Source organism: Vipera berus (genome assembly GCF_964194415.1).
Source record: "Vipera berus genome assembly, chromosome: 1".
NCBI lineage: Eukaryota > Metazoa > Chordata > Lepidosauria > Squamata > Viperidae > Vipera > Vipera berus.
Genome location: NC_138202.1, coordinates 154,940,758 through 154,959,761, shown reverse-complemented (window position 1 = coordinate 154,959,761; position 19,004 = coordinate 154,940,758). Strand labels below are relative to the sequence as shown.

Here is a 19,004-nt window from a genome sequence, read left to right as displayed (position 1 = left end):
AACCTGCTTCTTAGGCAATGTAGTTGATCTAACCAGGACCCCAGTGGCAGCAGGTACCTCATCCAGCTTTGATCCAACCAATCATGATCAAAACAATGTCCGGCAAGTCGCAGATGAAAGTAGAGTTTTGGTTAATACTGATACTCCAGATGAATCTGAAGTGTCGCTCAAATGTAGGTGGCTGTCATGTTTTCTCTTTGGAACTAATTTACTAAATTATACATACTAGTCTCATTTAACATAAGCTCTCTGAGAATAATGAATGCCGTTTAATATATGTTTTGGGGAGGAAAGGAAGATCTTCCATTCTGTTCAGCTTCATGTGCCTACTTTGAGTGGTGTAGCCTACTTATTCTCTTCCTGATGATTTGAAGAATGCCATTGCTGTATTTGTCTTAAGATAACTCTATAATACAGCACATTTATGCTGAAGTCATATGATAATGTTAGTTTATTAATGAAGCCAAGAAAAAACTAAGATATGCAGGGACATTTCCTCTGATTATGGTAATACAGTTAGATAATTTTCTGTTTTCTTCCACAGAATGTCTAAATATATTAAATTCTATATAAAGCAGTTCCCTATGTTCCTGTCGGTTTATTCTCTTATGTGTTTAATTAAAGAAGACAACATTGCTTTTATGGTACTTTCAAATATATTTGCCAAACTCTCATCTCCTATTAATATATAAGTGTTTCATATATTACGTTCTCCCTACTTTATTTATAGTGATTTTAAATAATAGGGCAAAGTTCCCCTACCAGCATAGCAAATGCCTTAGTAAGCAAGCATTCAAACGTTTTTTTAAAAAGCAATATACTTTTGTATACTGAAACTCTCCAAAGATTACTCCTTGTGTGTGGTGTGTGTATTTGTTTTTTGTTTTTTTTTTGCACAGCTCACATGGGTTCTGAATATAGCCTAAAGGAAATAGATGAGAAGGAAGAAATACATGATGACTCTCTCTGTGCTTCTGAGGTTCCACTAGATGTTCAAAAACATGAAACTGCTTCTGATCCAGGTTTTGATATTGGAGACAATGCACAAGAGTCTAATGAAGAGAAAACAGAAAATATGAGTGCAGGAGATAAGTAAGTAAAGCTACGTTTAGTACGATTTTATGTGTATATCAGAGGAACTGAGTATTCATCCAAGCTGGGTTCCATCATCTCACATTACTGTAGGGAGCCGTGGTGGTGCAGTGGTTAGAATGCAGTATTGCAGGCTAACTGCTCACACAGCCAGGAACTCAATTGCAGCTGGTTCCTGACCAGCTCAGGCTTCCATCCTTCTGAGGTCAGTAAAATGAGGACCCAGATTGTCGGGGGCAATAGGCTGACTCTGTAAACCACTTAGAGAGGGCTGTAAAGCACTGTGAAGCGGTATATAAGTCTAAGTGCTTTTGCCATTACTGTCACTGTTGGGATGGGAGTTCTAAAGCTAGGGCTAAAAAGTTACATTCTCTACCAACAGTACTGTTAATGCCTCATGTAGCAAAATAAGGCTTAATCAGTGCTTCTCTTAAAAAAGAAAAGTGTTGCGGCAGGTGAATGTATCAAAGATTGGCAGCCTATGGTTCAGTTCCCCAGTTCATTGTGGGGTGGAATGGAGCCCCAGCAACAGACCACTGACGCTTGGTAGAAAAATTAGGTCTGGGTTTGGATGGCATTATAATGTTTTTGTTTTTAACCTACCTTCCCCCCCAAAAAACATGTAAACACTAAAATAAATGCTTAAGCCTCCATTCGACTCCATTCAGCTATTTTGCCCTGATTTATGACAGCAATTGTGACCAGAATTTCCATTGCCTAGCAGTACGATTGTAAAGCACAACTGCATTGCTTAGCAATGCAATCTCTACAGTTCCAGTTGTTGACCAAATCCCATGGTGTGGTTAGGTGAGGCACCTTCTTGTTGGCTTTCCACAACCAAAGTTGGTGGGAACTGCTTTCAGGTGGGGAGCATGGGGATACACGGAAGGGATGGGGAAGGTGCGCAAAGATGCAAGGGGGGTATGTAACAAGTGGTGCAGAGTGGGAAGAGTTGTGAGTTGGTTGCCAAGTTGTGAGAGGAGGAGTCGATGTGGTGCAGATGAAGGCAAGAAGTTGCGCACGGGTGGAAGGGAGATGTGGCAAGGTTGTAACGGAATGCTTGCCAAGCATCCAGATTTTGATCATGTGACTGCAGGTGTGTTGAGAAGACTGGGGCTCCAAGGACCAGACACAGCCATCATTCATATAGTACAGTGGTACTTTGAATAGTCACTGAATGAATGATCGTAGGACTAAGTCTTACCTATATAAACAACCAGGGACGCGGTGGCTCAGTGGGTTAGGACTCTGAGCTTGTCGATCAGAAGGTCGGCAGTTTGGCGGGTTGAATCCCGAGTGCCGCGTAACAGAGTGAGCGCCTGTTACTCATCCCAGCTTCTGCCAACCTAGCAGTTCGAAAGCACGTAAAAATGCAAGTAGAAAAATAGGGACCACTATGGTGGGAAGGTAACAGCGTTCCGTGCGCCTTTGGCGTCTAGTCATGTCGGCCACATGACCACGGAGACGTCCTCGGAAAAGCACTGGCTCTTCGGCTTTGAAACGGAGATGAGCACCGGCCCCTAGAGTCGGAAACGACTAGCACGCATGTGCGGGGGAACCTTTACCTATATAAACAAAATACAAACCTTCCTTATCAAACATGCCAGGAATCTCAAGTGTATCTCCTTTATCATCATCATACCTCCAGTGGCCATCTGAGACCCAAACCCATAAAAAGTTCAAAAAAATAAAACTTATCTGCAGCTCTTGGTAACGAATTGTTATGGTCCCCAGTATATACAACTCTTGCTCTAATTTATTTCTAAAATCTCAACAAATTTTAAGATTACATACTTTTTACATTTATATACTGTGTTTCTACCAAGTTACCTAATACAGTTTACATTCTTAAGAACCTGAAAGAAATGTACTGATGCGATGCCTGCAGGAGTTGATAGCACATGTTTTCAGGATTGGGCATTTTTACTTTTCTCACAGACCATGGATAGTCAACTTCAGACCAACAGTCAAGTAAGCAATACCCCAATCAAGAAACTGCCAAACAGCCATTAGTAAACAGCCCAAACAAATAATCCCTAAGACCGCCCCACCCACCCAGACAGGCAAGACACCGGAATATAAACAGACAGCAAACAGCACTCCTTACTAGCACTGATGATGTTCCTAGTTAGGGTAATGAAACATCTGCAAGAAAACAGAGAGCACCAAGGACCCCACATAGTCACAATTACCGGTATCATCTAAAGATTTGGTCAAGGGAGATTCAGGTTTAAGCTTTCCAGAAGCTTGATTCTGTCACCTATGTCCTCAAAGTAATTTTTTTTTATCACACCATGGATGATTAGTTAGCCTATCTATACCAGAAGGCTTGAGCTTCAATGAGCACTACTTATTTATGCTTGTTTTACTTAAATTTAAAGCTTAATATATCTTATTGCAATTCGTATTTTTTTCATTTCTTGATTTTCTTTAGCTGTATTTGTCTTTTCAATATCCTTATATATCTGCCAGCTAGAATAACTCCAACCAATAAAAACCTAAGCTATAAAAATATATTAGTCTTTAAAGTCCTTTTGTTTTCATTGTTTTCTTTAGTTCTTGATTTTTATGTCTACATTTTAGCATATAGACCATATTATTATTTTATGATTCATTGTTATTATCATTACAGGTAATCCTAGGGTTGATTATTTACTTACTTACTTACTTATTTACTTACTTAACCATCTGATTTATTGGCAGCCCATCTTACCACAGGGTAATTATGGGATTATTGGGACTTCATTGTTAAGTGACATTGTTGGAAAGCAGAGCATCATATGAGTTGCTTAGTGACAGTAATTCCAGCAGACCTGTTGTGCTGTCATAAACAAGGATGATAAGGGTCACTAAACAAGGACCTCATGTGACAGTGAGTTTCGATTTCCTGCTGACTTCCCCACTGACTTTACCTGTGGGAACTCAGCAGGAAACTTTGGAAATCACAGACACATAATCATGGCCCGTTGCTACATCATATTTGCAAGCCGGGTGCCAAGCACCGGGATCATGATCACATGACTGCAGGGATGCTGCAATGGCTAGAATTCCAAGGAACCATTGTAAGTCCTCCTCATTCGCCATTGTTATAACCTGAGGACTACCTGTATTCTATTCTGCCTTTGGCTTCTTTTCTGTCAAAACGAATTGTCTCTTGTTTGTGGGGCTTTCTTCATCTGTTTGTCAGTAGTCCTCTCCCTACTATTTCTGTTTTGTTTTGCAGAGCCCAAGATAGTGAAATATTGAGTGAAAGAGTTAGCATTCCCAATGGTACAGCACATGGTACATTGCAGCCAAACACAAATATTGGTGAGTTTCTCTTAATCAGAATTATTATCTTGTCCCTCATGTAATGCCTTGAAAAATCAGGAAATGATCCTTGCAGTTTTTTCTCTCTGAATATCTCATGCAAGGAAATTTTCCCTCTTAATATTATGGGAATGCTAATTAAGCTTATTGGCACCGAGGAATTCTTCTGATTCTCCCTGTGGTTGTTCTCAAGCCGTATAAATCAGCAATCATAAAGTCCTGCCTGCAGTTACCATTTTATCATGTTAATAAGCCATTTGGGGTCTGCCAGGCGTAGATTGTGAGATCAGCACAACACATGGCAGTTCGGTATAATCAATGGAATTTTATATTAAGGCAGTTCTTTTGCTTAGTACCATTTTAATGCAAAAGAGCGATGTGTGATTCAAAGAATTTTTCTTCTCTGTGCTAATGTCAAAATTATGTTTCCCTTTTTTTAAAAAAGGTCATAAAGAAGCAACATATCCTCTGCCTTCTGACAAACTCAGTAAGGAAGAAATAGGAAAAAGTAACAAGCCTGAGACACTGGAGGACACCTCTCTAAATGGGGACCTGTCATTGAATGTGCATGATCAAAAATGTGATCAGATCAATGTCGATGCAATAAAGACTCAGGATGTCGCAATTCAGACCACATCTGAAGATAATTTTGGTCAGACTGCATTAAGTGAAAACAGCAATCATCAGGGTCGCACGCTGAGCCCTGGCAAAAATTCAACTCGTGTACACAAGCCAGTACAGAAAAACCATTCCTCAGGAGCCCTGACTATGGTGAATAAGCCCACAGGACAAGCAGACCAAAGCAGTGTGAATCCTAATGGCGTCAATGCGTTGGTAAATGAGAACCAAGTTCTCCCAGAGACAATCGTCAGAAGCCCAATTAGTTCTCCTACAAAAACGTACCCACTTTACAGACAAGGTTCAAAGCCTAAGCCCAAGCCTTCCAATGAAATTACCAGAGACTACATACCCAAAGTTGGAATGACTACTTACAAAATAGTACCTCCCAAATTTTTGGACACAGCGAAGAATCGGGAATTGGATCCTGTGGAACACCAAGAAGCAGCGGTATCTCCCAAGAATGAAAATTCCCAAGAATTTGGTACACAAACAGAGACGGCTGATATCTCAAAAAGACCGTATCAAACGGAACCTGATTTTAAGAATGAATTTACATTATATGAGGTAAGGAGGGATTCCCCACCTAAAACATACCCGGCTGCTGATCATAGCCCAGTGTCCTTCTCCAGTGCAGAAGGCCAGAAAATGGAGGTAGAACATCCCAGGCCTCATCAAGACCACCCAATTCCTCCTTTAATTCTAAATTCAGGAAACAAAAGTTCTCCACCGGCAGTGCAAGAAAAACCAAAAATGTTGAGCCCCCCAATAAGGCCGAGCAATTTTTATTTACAGATACAGAGGAGGACCACCGATCATTATGTAACTTCTGCAATTGCAAGAAGTGGTTCTCTAAGCAGCCCTATTCAGAGTGAAGCTAAGACTATGACAGAGACGGAGAAAAAAGTGGCGCATCCAGAGCAACCTGGCTTTACACCACCTAAACCAATTGCTGTTCCTTCTCAGTTGCCTGAGGAAACTACTGAAAACGGATGTAAGGAAGAAGAGAGAAAAGTCACCACTTCTCCTGTTCAGAGTGAAGCTAAGACTATGGAGACGGAGAAAAAAGTGGCATCTCCAGAGCAACCTGGCTTTCCACCACCTAAACCAATTGCTGTTCCTTCTCAGTTGCCTGAGAAAACTACTGAAAACGGATGTAAGGAAGAAGAGACAAAAGTCACCACTTCTCCCGTAAAAGTATCTCAACCATTGAATTCTCCTTCATCCCTGCCTTCTCCATTACAACTGAAAACTTTGAGGACTTTTGTTTTGCCACAACCATATTCTTCCCCTAAACCTTCACCTTTTGCTCTTGCTGTATCATCGGCAGTTAAAAGGTCACAGTCCTTCAGTAAAAAAAGCGCCAACACAACCAGACCATTAAAAGAACAATCTTCTCTTGACCTCAGCTCATCAGCATCCAACATCGAAGTAAAGGATTATTCACCTACACCGAGTCCCACAACTCCGACACAGCAGATCCTGACAGACAAGGTAAAACTTGTATTTAACATGCACTCATAATGGCATTGCGTCTCCCCCACCCCCACTTCCATCTCGTCTTACTGGAATATTTGATTTAACTTATTTATCCAAACGTGTGTTACCTGAATTTTGTGGCAACCTTAACCCCACCCCTCCTCCGATAACAATAAATTAATGATTTATTTTTCTGGATCCATGAAAGCTTAATAAATGTGTTAGGGGTTACAGTGCTTTGTCGTTAGAAACCTATAGCTCTTTGAGAATGTGCTCAGAATGATGGTAACACACTCAGCTAACCTTACTTGGGCAATGTTTTAACCCAGCAGAAGACTAACGATGCAAGCTATGAGCAAAACAGGCAGGCACCCCCTTTATTCAACCATCCAGCCACCGCTGTCTGTGAGAGAGGCCTTGCTGCAGCAGTCCAACACCCTGACCCAGAACAGATCCACCAGAGCTTGCTGGCTGCAATCCGCTCTGGAGAGGCTGCTGCCAAATTGAGGCGGGTGAGTCGCTATCTTCCCTTCTCCCGCTTAGCATTGAATCAACAGCAGGGGATTTACAGGGCTTCTTTCAAAGTCAGCCTAGTAATCAGAATACCGTGAGCGAATCTTGTGAATGTGTTGTTATTTTTAACTATGCCAATAGGAAATAGATCTGTGTTCATAACTGTTGACCTTGATCCGGTTAACCTCAACCTAGTATATTTCATTACTCTCTTGTTATGGAAACCGTAATCAACCAACCCATTTTAAAGGATATCAGGTTGCTCTGTACCCTTAGCTTCCCTCTTTCTATTTGCCTGGTCACTTTCTCCTTTCTTCCATCACCTCTTTCAGTTCCCTTGCTCATTTGTACTTTCCAAGTTAAAGTCTTTCGTAATCTGGCTTCATACCTGCACTTCCATCTTCTCTAAATCTCTTCAGCCTTCGAATCAGATGGTTAACTTCTTAAAAATCAAGTCAGTAAAGCAGAAAGGTTGTGGCATCAGTTTTGTAGGCTTCAGGTTTCAAAACCGTACTGGATATTTTTCATGTATATACAGCAGAATATTTTGCATATTTTTTACAGATTTTTTTTTTGCTCCAGTTCTTAATAGGACAAAATCTATATACAGAGAACTAGATTAGGCATGTCAAACTGCTGACCCGCGAGCCGGATGCATCACACCGAAACCGTGGCTACCCCATTGCCGGCAATGGGGAAAAAGTTGGTATACGTCGCGCGATGTCACATGACATCGCAAATTTGACATGCCTGGGGTAGATGAACTCATATTTCTCAGGCAAGCTTTGCGACTGCACAGCTTGCCATTCTAAGATAATTTTTTTTCAGTGTTCTCTCGTGTTGTTAAAAAAAGTCTACCATTGTGGTTTTAATTGTTGCTGCTGCCTGCTTCTCTTGGCTGTAACTAAAGCAGACTCTGGAGGAAAAGCATTATCTGAAATCTTAACAGACAGGGATTGGATATAGCATTGAGACATCACTGATTGTGCTTGTGGATGACTTCTGGCGGGACCATTCCTGTTACTGCTTAATCTCTCAGCAGCTGTAGAAAGTAAAAGAGATGACCTTGACAGAACTATACCAGATCTAGACAAAGAGGGCTGAAACACTCTTTTAAGTCCTAGAAAGCAAGATACTATGTGGAAGTGGCACAGGCAGATGCTCCCTGGTTCACTGGGATATAAGATGGAAAGGAAGGACAGCAGAATCAAACTTGCAAGGTTCTGTTACTATAGCTTAATAAATCTTAATCTTAACAGAATGTAATTCTAGTGGAGTAAGTTTTCTGGACTGAATTGTCTAATGCAGCTGATAGAAGCTTTCAGGATCATTGGGCACGGTAGCCTTCTGTGCCCTTCACTTCCAGGGGTTAGAGATGGGAAGTTCTGAATTGTAGTGACCCTTCTTTCTCCAGGGTCAGTTCCAGCCAGAGTTGGTAGAGAGTGGGACAGGACAGGATTCCTTGGAACAGCTCATCATCTTCTCATTGGTATTTAACATCTACATTAACACAGATTCAGGTATTATCAGTGTAAGAAGAAAAGTCTTCATCATGGTGCCTCCAAACAGGGAATAAACATAGCAACCGCTTTGGGAAGAAGGTTGTAGTTTATTGCAGAGGAAAGCCAGACAGAAAGATGGATCCAAAAGAGAAAAAAAGGGCTGACCACATGTGGGTAGTGGGTTTTTATACCCCCTGGACTCTATTGTTTGGAGTGATTTCCGGTTCCTGTTTGGGGCTATTTTCTGTGTGTCCTTAGTCTAGGTGTCCCTCTCTAGGAATTTTGCTGTTTGTATATCCCAGCCCACTTCCCTGGGGCTGGGGTATGTAGATTTTTAGATGTCTTAGTCTTCTTAGCTTCAACCTTCCTGAATGGTTTACATCTGCATTTCTATAGAGTTGGTTTCTGCTTGGGGGGAGGGAGACTTGGGCTATTAAGAAAACTCATCATACTTTCCTGGTTCAATTTCTTTTTAGGAAATATATTTTTCTGCCCTTTTAATATTTTCTTCTCTGGGGAGCTGACTTCCCACATCAGCATGCAGGTGACACCCAGATTTACGTGTTAATCCCAACGTGGCAGTGCCATTAAGGTCTAGTCCCAGCTCCAGCGTAGCAAGACCGAATGGCTTTGGCTTCAAGTATTTTTCAACTTCTGTTCTCAGTGGGGTTGCACTTCTCCAGGCAGAACTTCTTTGCGATGTGGGGGTGGGTCCATAGACTCTATGTTCTAACTCAACAAACAGTTGGCAGCCACGGCCAGAGATGTCATTTGGTACTCCAATTACAACGTTAGGATGCTGAGCTTGTCGATCAGAAGGTTGGCAGTTTGGCGGGTCGAATCCCAGTGCCGCGTAACAGTGAGCGCCTGTTACTTGTCCCAGCTTCTGCCAACCTAGCAGTTCGAAAGCACGTAAAAATGCAAGTAGAAAAATAGGGACCACTACGGTGGGAAGGTAACAGCGTTCCGTGTGCCTTTGGCGTCCAGTCATGCCAGCCACATGACCACGGAGACGTCCTCGGACAAGCGCTGGCTCTTCGGCTTTGAAACGGAGATGAGCACCAGCCCCTAGAGTTGGAAACGACTAGCACACATGTGCGGGGGGACCTTTACCTTTACCTTACCTATTCTGGACTCGGGAGGCCTTAATCACCACCTGTTTGGATTATTGCAGTGCACTCTACATTTGGCTACCTTGAAGTCTACTCAGAAACTGCATTGGTCCAAAATACAGGGATGGAGGTAATTATGGTCATATCTCATTTTGTCTGTGTAACATCATTGTTTCATGCTCCTACTGTGTTACACCAGTATTTTGACCACTATTTAGCTTCGAGTTGCAATTCAAAAGGCTGGTTGTCACTTCATGGGGCTTGGATGCCTTTGGGTTGGCCTCTTTTTGTTATTTCTGTCCATCTGATAAGATCTGGAAAGTCTGCTCACTCTCAAGTCCTCCTGGTAGAGCAGTGCCATCTTGCAGGGCTTTCTCCGTAGACATACCTGCTCTCTGGAACGGCTCTCCTTCCCATGTCTGTGTGACCCCAAATCTGTTGTGGTTTTTTTTTGAAGATCAAGGTTTTCCAGCAGATTCTGTGGAAGCGTGGAATGTGAACTGGCTTCCTGCATGTTTTCTGTTGTCCTTATAATGAGCTGTGAAGTTCTGGGTATTTAGCATTTCTATTGTCACTTGTTTTTCTTTGACTGCTTTGAGGCCCTCTGCCGGTTTGATTAAATAAGTAAATAAATAGTGAAAAATGAAGAGTAACTTAAGGCATGCCTCCATTCTTTTTTAAAATTGTGGGTTGAAAAGAGAATGGGCTCTAAGGCTAACTAATATGGCCAGGATGGACCTAGTCAGATCCATTCATTTTTAGAAGTTTTTTTTTTTTAGATTTTCCTCAGTTGTTCTCCATTCAAGAGAGACATCCTCCCCATTCCCCCCCCCCTCCAGAAAAAGCATGGCCTGTTGATGAGACTTTTGCACTATCAAACAATGTGAGGAAGTGAAACTTGGATGAGAAAATCACAGTATCAAATTTTATTTTTGTGCCTCTTGTGAAGATGATGTCAGGCTGTGGCTGCAAAATGTCACTTTAGCTTTTTAAAACAAGGGATGTTTGCATGTGAGAGAATGTCAGCAGGCTGGCAGGCTCCTCGGTTCCCTTGTGTACAGAGAGCAAGGAGAAGGGATGTTGGGCCAATGCTTTACTCTAGTAAATCAGGTAAAAGGTCTGTCAGGTGCTCTCACTAACTGCCAAGTATTTAAGAAATGAGGCAGAAAAACTGTTTCTTCTGTCAGCCAAACATTTTTCCTCCTTTTTAATATCTTGTTTGGGTGCAGAGCCAAACTCTGTGGCCTGTTGTGCTGCAGTTTTATTTCTGTTGAATTAAGCCCTCATTAATTGCTAATCAAAGGGATCAAAAGAGGGTAAGGCTTGAAGCTATTTATCTCTCCAGAATGTTTCCATCATATGACTAGTCTCTCCCCATTAAGGTAATGCTTTATTTAAAACATTTCTTTTTAAAAAGCAAAATGTATACCTCATGCTTTGGTAAGGCCACACCTGGAATACTGCATCCAGTTTTGGTCACCACGATGTAAAAAAGATGTCGAGACTCTAGAAAGGGTACAGAGAAGAGCAACAAATATGATTAGGGGGCTGGAGGCTAAAACAGGGAACGGTTGCTGGAATTGGGTATGTGTAGTTTAATGAAGAGAAGGACGAGGGGAGACATGATAGCAGTGTTCCAATATCTCAGGGGCTGCCACAAAGAAGAGGGAGTCAAGCTATTCTCCAAAGCACCTGAAAGCAGGACAAGAAGCAACGGATGGAAACTAGTCAAGGAGAGAAGCAACCTAGAACTAAGGAGAAACTTCCTGACAGTTAGAACAATTAACCAGTGGAACAACCTGCCTCCAGAGGTGGTGAATGCTCCAACACTGGAGGTTTTTAAGAAGAGACTGGACAGCCATTTGCCTGAAATGGTATAGGTTTCCTGCCTGAGTAGGGGGTTGGACTAGATGACCTCCAAGGTCCCTTCCAACTTTATTATTATTATTATTATCCATGTGTCTCTTGACTTCACTCACTCCTCAAAAATGACAGTTGTATTTTGTTCCATCTTTAACACATCTTTTTAATTTCACTCCATGTTTTTTACATAACTATTTTGAAGCAGCCTACTGTACAGAATAAAGGGACGCGGTGGCTCAGTGGGTTAGGACGCTGAGCTTGTCGATCGGAAGGTCGGCAGTTTGGCGGGTCGAATCCCGAGTGCCGCGTAGCAGAGTGAGCGCCTGTTACTCGTCCCAGCTTCTGCCCACCTAGCAGTTCGAAAGCACGTAAAAATGCAAGTAGAAAAATAGGGACCACTACGGTGGGAAGGTAACAGCGTTCCGTGCGCCTTTGGCGTCTAGTCATGCCGGCCACATGACCACGGAGATGTCCTCGGACAAGCGCTGGCTCTTCGGCTATGAAACGGAGATGAGCACCGGCCCCTAGAGTCGGAAACGACTAGCACACATGTGCGGGGGAACCTTTACCTTTACTGTACAGAATTGTCATGGCGATACCCAAATCTTTTGTTTTCTTCTCGATCTTAAAACCTGTTTTATTCTTCAATTCTGTTTGATCTCGTACTTTCATATTTTAACCTCTTGGTCTCCTGTTTTTTTAATCTTGGAGATATGCTTCTTCCATCTCATCTTGTCCTACCATTTTGCGCTGTTTGGTAAAATAATGTCCAGAGACACCCACTGAATGTCAAGATTGATTAATGTTTGATTAATCTTCTCACTCTTCGCTGACCATATTACATTGCTGTCTTTTATCAAACCTGTATACACTTCTTTATTGAATGGGGTGGGAGTAGACATCTCATCCTGATAATTACCTGGGTTTCCCCAAAAATAAGACTGGGTCTTTTTTCTTTTTTCTTGCCTCCAAAATAGGCAGCAGGTCTTATTTTTGGCAGATGTCTTATTCACCTCCGGCATTGACAGCCCCACCTAGCAGGTCCACTTCTTCTGCAGCCAAAGGAGCAGCTTCACTCTGCAGTTGCAGTCCAGCCTGTATTTTGCAGTCAGGCCTTTCCAGAAGCCCTGTGTAGCCGAGTACCAAACTGTGGATTCAATCCATAGGTCGGTCCTCAGCTGCAGAGGTCTTGCAGAACTGAGCTATGGATTCAATCCATAGCTTGTTCTTGGCTGCAGAGGCCTTCCAGAAAGGCCTGTGACTGAGAAATGTAGGCCTGGCTGCAGAAGAAGTGGGCCAGCGAGGAGAGGCCTGGTTGCAAGGTAAGTGGGTGTGGGGCACATGAGGCAGATCCACACCCGCACCCCCACTTGATTTTTAAGCGTATGCCCTGCCCCAAAACTAGGACTTATTTTGGGGGTAGGGCTTATATTAGGTCCACCCCAAAAAAAATCAAGCTAGGGCTTATTTTCGGAATAGGCCTTACTTTCGGGGTAACACAGTAGATGTTGCTCAGGGATAGCTTTTAAGATGGATGCATGTTGAAATGGCGGATGGATATCCAGGCCTAGTTTTTTTTCTATGATCCTGACAATACTTTCTTTTCCAGGTTGCACCTCCATCAAACACTATTGCCATCAATGGAAGATCCAGTCTCAGTTCTCCAGTGTCCATTGAAACAAGATACAGTAGTCATTAAGACTTTGTACCAAATATTTTGCACTTTAATCACAACTGCATAGATCTACTGCATAAATCTACTTCACAGTAACCTCCATATTATTGAAGACTTATGTATAGATGCAGGATTGTGTGGGTATATATTGTCAAGATTAAAGCACAGACATTTAATGGATGCCTCAAAAGAATTCTTAAAATATATAATTTATGGCTTTTTTTGACTTTTCTCTTTAAAACTAAAAATGCTGCTTCAGAACATATTCCATGGCGCAGAACAGTTGTAGATTTTTGCTGCTGTAATAATCAGATATGTTAATTTCCACTTCATCCATAACAAATGATGAGTAGCAATGTGTTGTATAATGTTAAGATTCATCTTAAATGTTTGTAACTGCTTAATAATTATGTTCAGAAATATCTGAATTTAAATGTAGTTCTTCTCACCTGGTGCCTTGAATGTTAAATTTGAAATTAATTATTGCACTTAGCTAATTATTATCTAGAAACTCTGATGGGCAGGTTTTCTAGTAAAAAAGCAATGTAGGTGATATACATCTAAAGATATACTTCTAAATCAGTTTAATTGCTTATTGTCCTTACTTAAAGTAGTAGAACCTAAAGGTGCTTAATTTTGGCTGGATCATGCCTATTTAGGTTGATTGTTACCATGTTTGCTTCTAGTATCAAAGTGAAAAATAATAAAACAGAAATCTCCTGGCATCTACTTATTAACCCTATATGTGAATTTCCTTATTTAAAACATGTTTAGTCTCAGTGCTAGAGTGCTTATGTCTGTGATGTGTTGCAGCAATGCCGCCAGTGAGATCAGATCTCTTTTTTCCAAAAGCAGCTGTAAATCCATATCCAAATTATAGAAAATAGCAACCCGGGAATACTTTTGGAGTGCACTCATGCTGCTGATGGGTGTCCCCAAAACCTTAGCTAATATGGCCAATGAGGATAGATAGTAATAATTGGGCAGTGTAGGGACATCTGGAAAGTCACAGATGTCCCATCCTGTTCTAGGGTGGTATCAAAGAGCAGGTCCATGTAGTCTCTTAACTGTATATCTCAAAAATAGGCATATAATTCAGCATTCCTATCCTCATTCAAAGTCCTTTATGGATTTGATTCACCAGTACTGAGCTTCAGTAACTTCTAGCCACATCTTTTTGTAAATTTAGTATCTAAGCAGATGTTGGGAAAGGATCTTTGGCAAAGACGGACTCATAGGACATATATTTGGAAATAAATTTGGAATCTATTTAAGATGACATGAAGCATTCACAATCCAGCTCTGGGTTGGACAGAAGATTCTGGGTATTTGTTTGGCATTGAATATAAATTTTCAAGACATTGAGCTGTGGATCAGGTATAGCTTGAGGAGATCTCAAGCAAAAGTCGCAGTGGCCTAGAGTAGCCATAATGTATTTGAAAATAGATAAGCTGGAGTTGAATGCAGACTTTTGTGCAGTTTTTCTTCAATATTCATGAAAGCAAGCTGTTTTTATGTTTGTTAATTTTTAAAATATTTTTTGACATTCAGGAAATTCAGTATATGGTTATAGGGGGAAATGGGCTTCACTTTCTCTTAAGGAAGAGGTATTGGTGACAATTTCTCCAGTTCAAATTTGTTTTAGAAATATTGTCAGTCAACTACTTCTGTGAGTATGTATTTCTAACATTGTAGAATTTAAGAATCAACTATTGAAAAAACATTATCTTGAGCAGAAAACCAAATCCTCAGTAATAGATGTTTTGCTTTGTCACTGTCTGTCCATCTTTTTCTTCCAATCTTGACTTACTGATGTTGCATTTCTATGTTGAAAATCTGTTTGTGACCCTAGTTCTGATCAAGCAATAAATTGTAGATATGCATTGCAAATAATGGAATATTTTAAATTTACTTTTAAATAACTCATGGTATTTTCAGATAAAAGCAATGGTATTTAGTTTTATTCTTGAATCATATTGAATTATAATTTTGAAAACCATCAACTTTTGATATTTTAAAAAAGTTCTGATCAGATCAGTTTTTAACAAAGATTTCCAAACATTTTCAAAATCTTCTATGCAGTGAGTTGCATTGTATTGATCTGAATGGGTCAATGAATGTTGTCAAAAAAATTATGTAATGCAAAATTGGGAAAGTGCCATAATTTATCTCTTCACTGATATAGCTACTTTTTTGCTAATCTGATTACACATCATTCTTTCTGCCCCTGCATATAGCTAGATTTGTATACAGTAATCATACCACTGTGCCAGAAAATAAAATAACATGACCAATGCTCTTGATATATACAGTACATGTAAAATGAGTCTCAGGATTAAGTATAGAATGCTAGAAGATACATACTAATACTTTTACAAACTATAATATAAAAAACACCCTATCCAGTGATCCAATAGTATGACGCCAATGTTTTCATCATCATCTGTCACGGTGTCTGAGCAACTACAGAAAGAAAGCAATTTGGGATTACTTTTACCTAATCTGTTGAGAATACAAATCTAAAACAACAGAGGAGAAATAATCCAATTCTATAGTTAAAGCATGTAAATACATCACCAAATGGATGCAGATTCTATCCATGCATCCACTATATAATCCACACTAACCCCTACCTTCATCTAGCTTGTCTACTTATTTTTCCAAGAACAAAAGAAGCAACAAAGGAATAAAATTAGAAAGCTTTAGAATATGAACATAGAGTTTAAATAAATACAGGTAATCTCTGAGTTATGAGCATTCACTTAACACTTGTTTGAAATTACATGATAAGCACCCCCAGTGCTTATGAGCAAGTCCTGAAATTATGGATATTGCAGCACCATGGCAATCGTTCACCCTTACAAGTGACTGCAGTGGCACTGCAACAGTCACCCTGGTTATTCCTCCCCACCCCCGCCCCAGGTCTCCCTAAGAACCAGACCTTCAATACCTTGCAAAGATTGAGATCCTTCGCTTTCTTGGCTGTTCCAGGCCTTCATGCATTCACAGAGAACGGAGGCCTAAAGTAACGCAAGATCACGCGAGATCAGTGTGGCAAGATCTCACGCTTCTGATCTTGTGTGAACTCATGGTACTTTAGACCTCTGTTCTCTGCAACAGAATGGAACCAAAGCTGGGGAATTCTTCCGTGGCATTCTGGCGCTGAACACCTTCTCCAGGCTGCTGCTGCTGCCCGGATCTGAGGATGGGGGATGCTTCTGCGGCCCTCTGGTGGCCTGATTCGGGCGCCGGACGCTTTCTCCAGGCCACTGCCACACAGAAACGGGCCACCAGAAGGCTGCAGAAGTGTCCCCCAGCCTCAGATCCGTGTGGCAGCAGCCTGGAGGAGGCATCCGGCTCCTGGATCTGGCTGCCGGAGGGCCGCAGAAGCATCCCCCAGCCTCAGATCTGGGTGGCAGCAGGAACCGCAGCAGAAAGGAGACATCTTTTAAAGGTGAGTCTGGTGCAGTAGGAAGGAAGGGGGAAGGATGAGGTTTCTTAGTGGGTCGGGAAGGCCTTGGGGGCCTGGTCCATCACTAGGCCCTCCATGGCCTTCCCCACCCTGAGATACCTCATATTCACTTAATGAGCCGTGTGCGTCTTAATGAGCAAGGGAATGATCTTGTTCGGGGTACAAGATTCACTCCCAGGAGTTTTCAAGTTACAAGTGGAATGGGCAGGCTCCATTCTGCTCGTAACTCAAGGACTACCTGTATTTAAATTGGATGGCATGAAAACACAGCCAGACGGTTCAGAATAAGAAACATATAAAAGAATGAAAACCAATTGTCTACAGAATTTTAAAATGTCTCGATATTATAAGGGCTTTCATTATCATGGAAATGCCAAGCAATTTGCTTGTAGAATCACCTCTCTGGAAAGCAAATTTTACAATTAGATGAAAGTTATTAGAAAACATGGGCTTTAAAATTCCATAATTGTAGAAATTAGAGATAATGAAAAATAATCAATACAGTAGATCCTATTTCTCTCGCTCCCTGGAGAGAACTGGCAAAGAACGCTGAACGCAAAGCCTCTCTCCAAAGCCCTGACTCTATACATCTCTGATAAAACCACCATGGATTTTAAACGTAACACATCAGATGATTTTCTTACACAGAAAGCTTAAAAGAAATTTATCCATTTTTGCAATTACTGTAAATTGATTGCAATCTCTGATTTTGAGTTCTCCGGTTCTAAAGTTTCAATAGTGTTACAATTTGATCTGTTTTAACTTTGTGTATCTCTTGAATTTATCTGACTCCTCCTGATTCAGCTCATGATTTGTTCAAAGTCAGAGTGTGACCTCCTCCCGAGGAGCAGAGAGAAGATATACAGGGAAGGGGGCAAATTATATCTCATCTTACTCAGGAATCTCGATGTGTTGGGGGAGACAACACTCAAGCAGCATCTAGTAGCAGAACAGATTGTCCCACCTTCTGCCATGATCCTCTTGATCCCTGGTCAAGAGATAGGGGACACTCTGCATTGGATTTTAGATATGCCTAGAAAGATGGGATGATGGAGGGAGAATGGAGGGAAGTCCCAGCATCCAAGAAGGTCACTTACCGGTACTAGCTTAATGGAAACCTGTGGTCACACTTTTATACTATTTAAATACACTAACTGCAATTCAGTGGGGAGAAAAAGTATATGCTGAAAAAAATGCAACTGGATAGGCATTTGTTACCAAATGTATTGTTTTCCTAGATCACAGGTCTGCAAACTGCGGCTCCAGAGCCACGTGGCTCTTTCAGCCGTCTCCTGCGGCTCCCAGTCCTCTGCCATGTGCAGTCCCCCCCCCAAAAAAAAGTGGGACTAAAAAAGTTCATCCAATCAATTCAAATATGCAGGGTAGGTGCGTATCTCGCCTTGGCTCCACTCTTCAGTCAAACCCTGTTCTGTGCATGCGCGCATGTACACACATGCGCACACATTTTTTGCGGCTCCCAGTTTTTCCTTTTGTGAGGGAACCGGTTCCGAGTGGCTCTTTCACTGTTTCAGGTTGCTGACCCCTGTCCTAGATCATCTTAGGAAATATAGGGAATGAAAACCCTCTTTTAAAAAAGAAAGAAAATACAGACTATGGCATCTGGACTTGTTTCCAACCCTTTACCAGGAGTGGCCGTACACAGTGTTTGATCTTTCTTTGTAGAAAGTAATGCGATGTGTACATTTATTTATTAAGTTCACAATTGCAACCACCCCCAGGGACTCTGCATGCATCTGCACATGCTAGAAGCCCAGGGTGGTCTGCTGCCATTTTGTGTCCAGCTCTGGGTTGCCAGGAGGAAGAACGCACTGAGAAGTCAACACTATTCTCAGTTGCCTCTCCCACAGGAAGGTGCTGGAGAACATTTTTCTGGGTTATTTTTTTTCTTCTTTTCTCCATAGCTTGATCCAGCCTATTTCCAAAACTTTTCCCCAGCTTCTCTCTCCACACCAGATTCCATTCCATTTGGAGAGAACCCTGAGTTTCTTTCCACAATTTCTTTCCAACATCCTTTTGGTTTAGAAACCATGCAAGTAAATCAAGATACTCCATTTATTACACATTTATTACCCTCCGTAAAAATTCTCTTGAAGCGTTGGAAAAAAACCTGTCATGTCAAAGAACCTAAGGAATAATGCTGGTCAGAGTAGACAAAATTGTTGTAATCGTCCAACTGGATGAAAGGAGCGTTCTGTGTGAACCACCCATCGCTATGGCGCTTCGTGGTTTTGGAATGAGCTTTCTCATATTGAAAATGCTGGGAGGAAGGCAGGGGGTGGGGGTGGGGTAACTAGGAGCTTTTTACTCAAGTTGTAACTCATGAACTTAAAAAGCCAATCTCTAATTAC

General features: G+C 41.5%; 1 protein-coding gene across 7 annotated transcripts in view; it reads left to right on the top strand.

Annotated features, from left to right (window-relative positions):
* Positions 1–15,202, top strand: part of COBLL1 (cordon-bleu WH2 repeat protein like 1) — a 127,293-nt gene extending 112,091 nt beyond the window's left edge. For 3 of the 7 annotated variants that reach the window (XM_081321725.1, XM_081321722.1, XM_081321721.1), the window contains exons 10-16: positions 15–173; positions 900–1,092; positions 4,316–4,401; positions 4,847–6,513; positions 6,828–7,010; positions 9,688–9,755; positions 13,098–15,202. In XM_081321725.1, coding sequence (XP_081177851.1) covers positions 15–173; positions 900–1,092; positions 4,316–4,401; positions 4,847–6,513; positions 6,828–7,010; positions 9,688–9,755; positions 13,098–13,230 — 2,489 coding nt within the window. In that variant the 3' untranslated portion in view covers positions 13,231–15,202. The remainder of the gene's footprint in view (positions 1–14; positions 174–899; positions 1,093–4,315; positions 4,402–4,846; positions 6,514–6,827; positions 7,011–9,687; positions 9,756–13,097) is intronic. The other 4 variants (XM_081321719.1, XM_081321720.1, XM_081321723.1 and 1 more) reach the window with 4 other exon arrangements.
* The last annotated feature ends 3,802 nt before the right edge of the window (positions 15,203–19,004 follow it).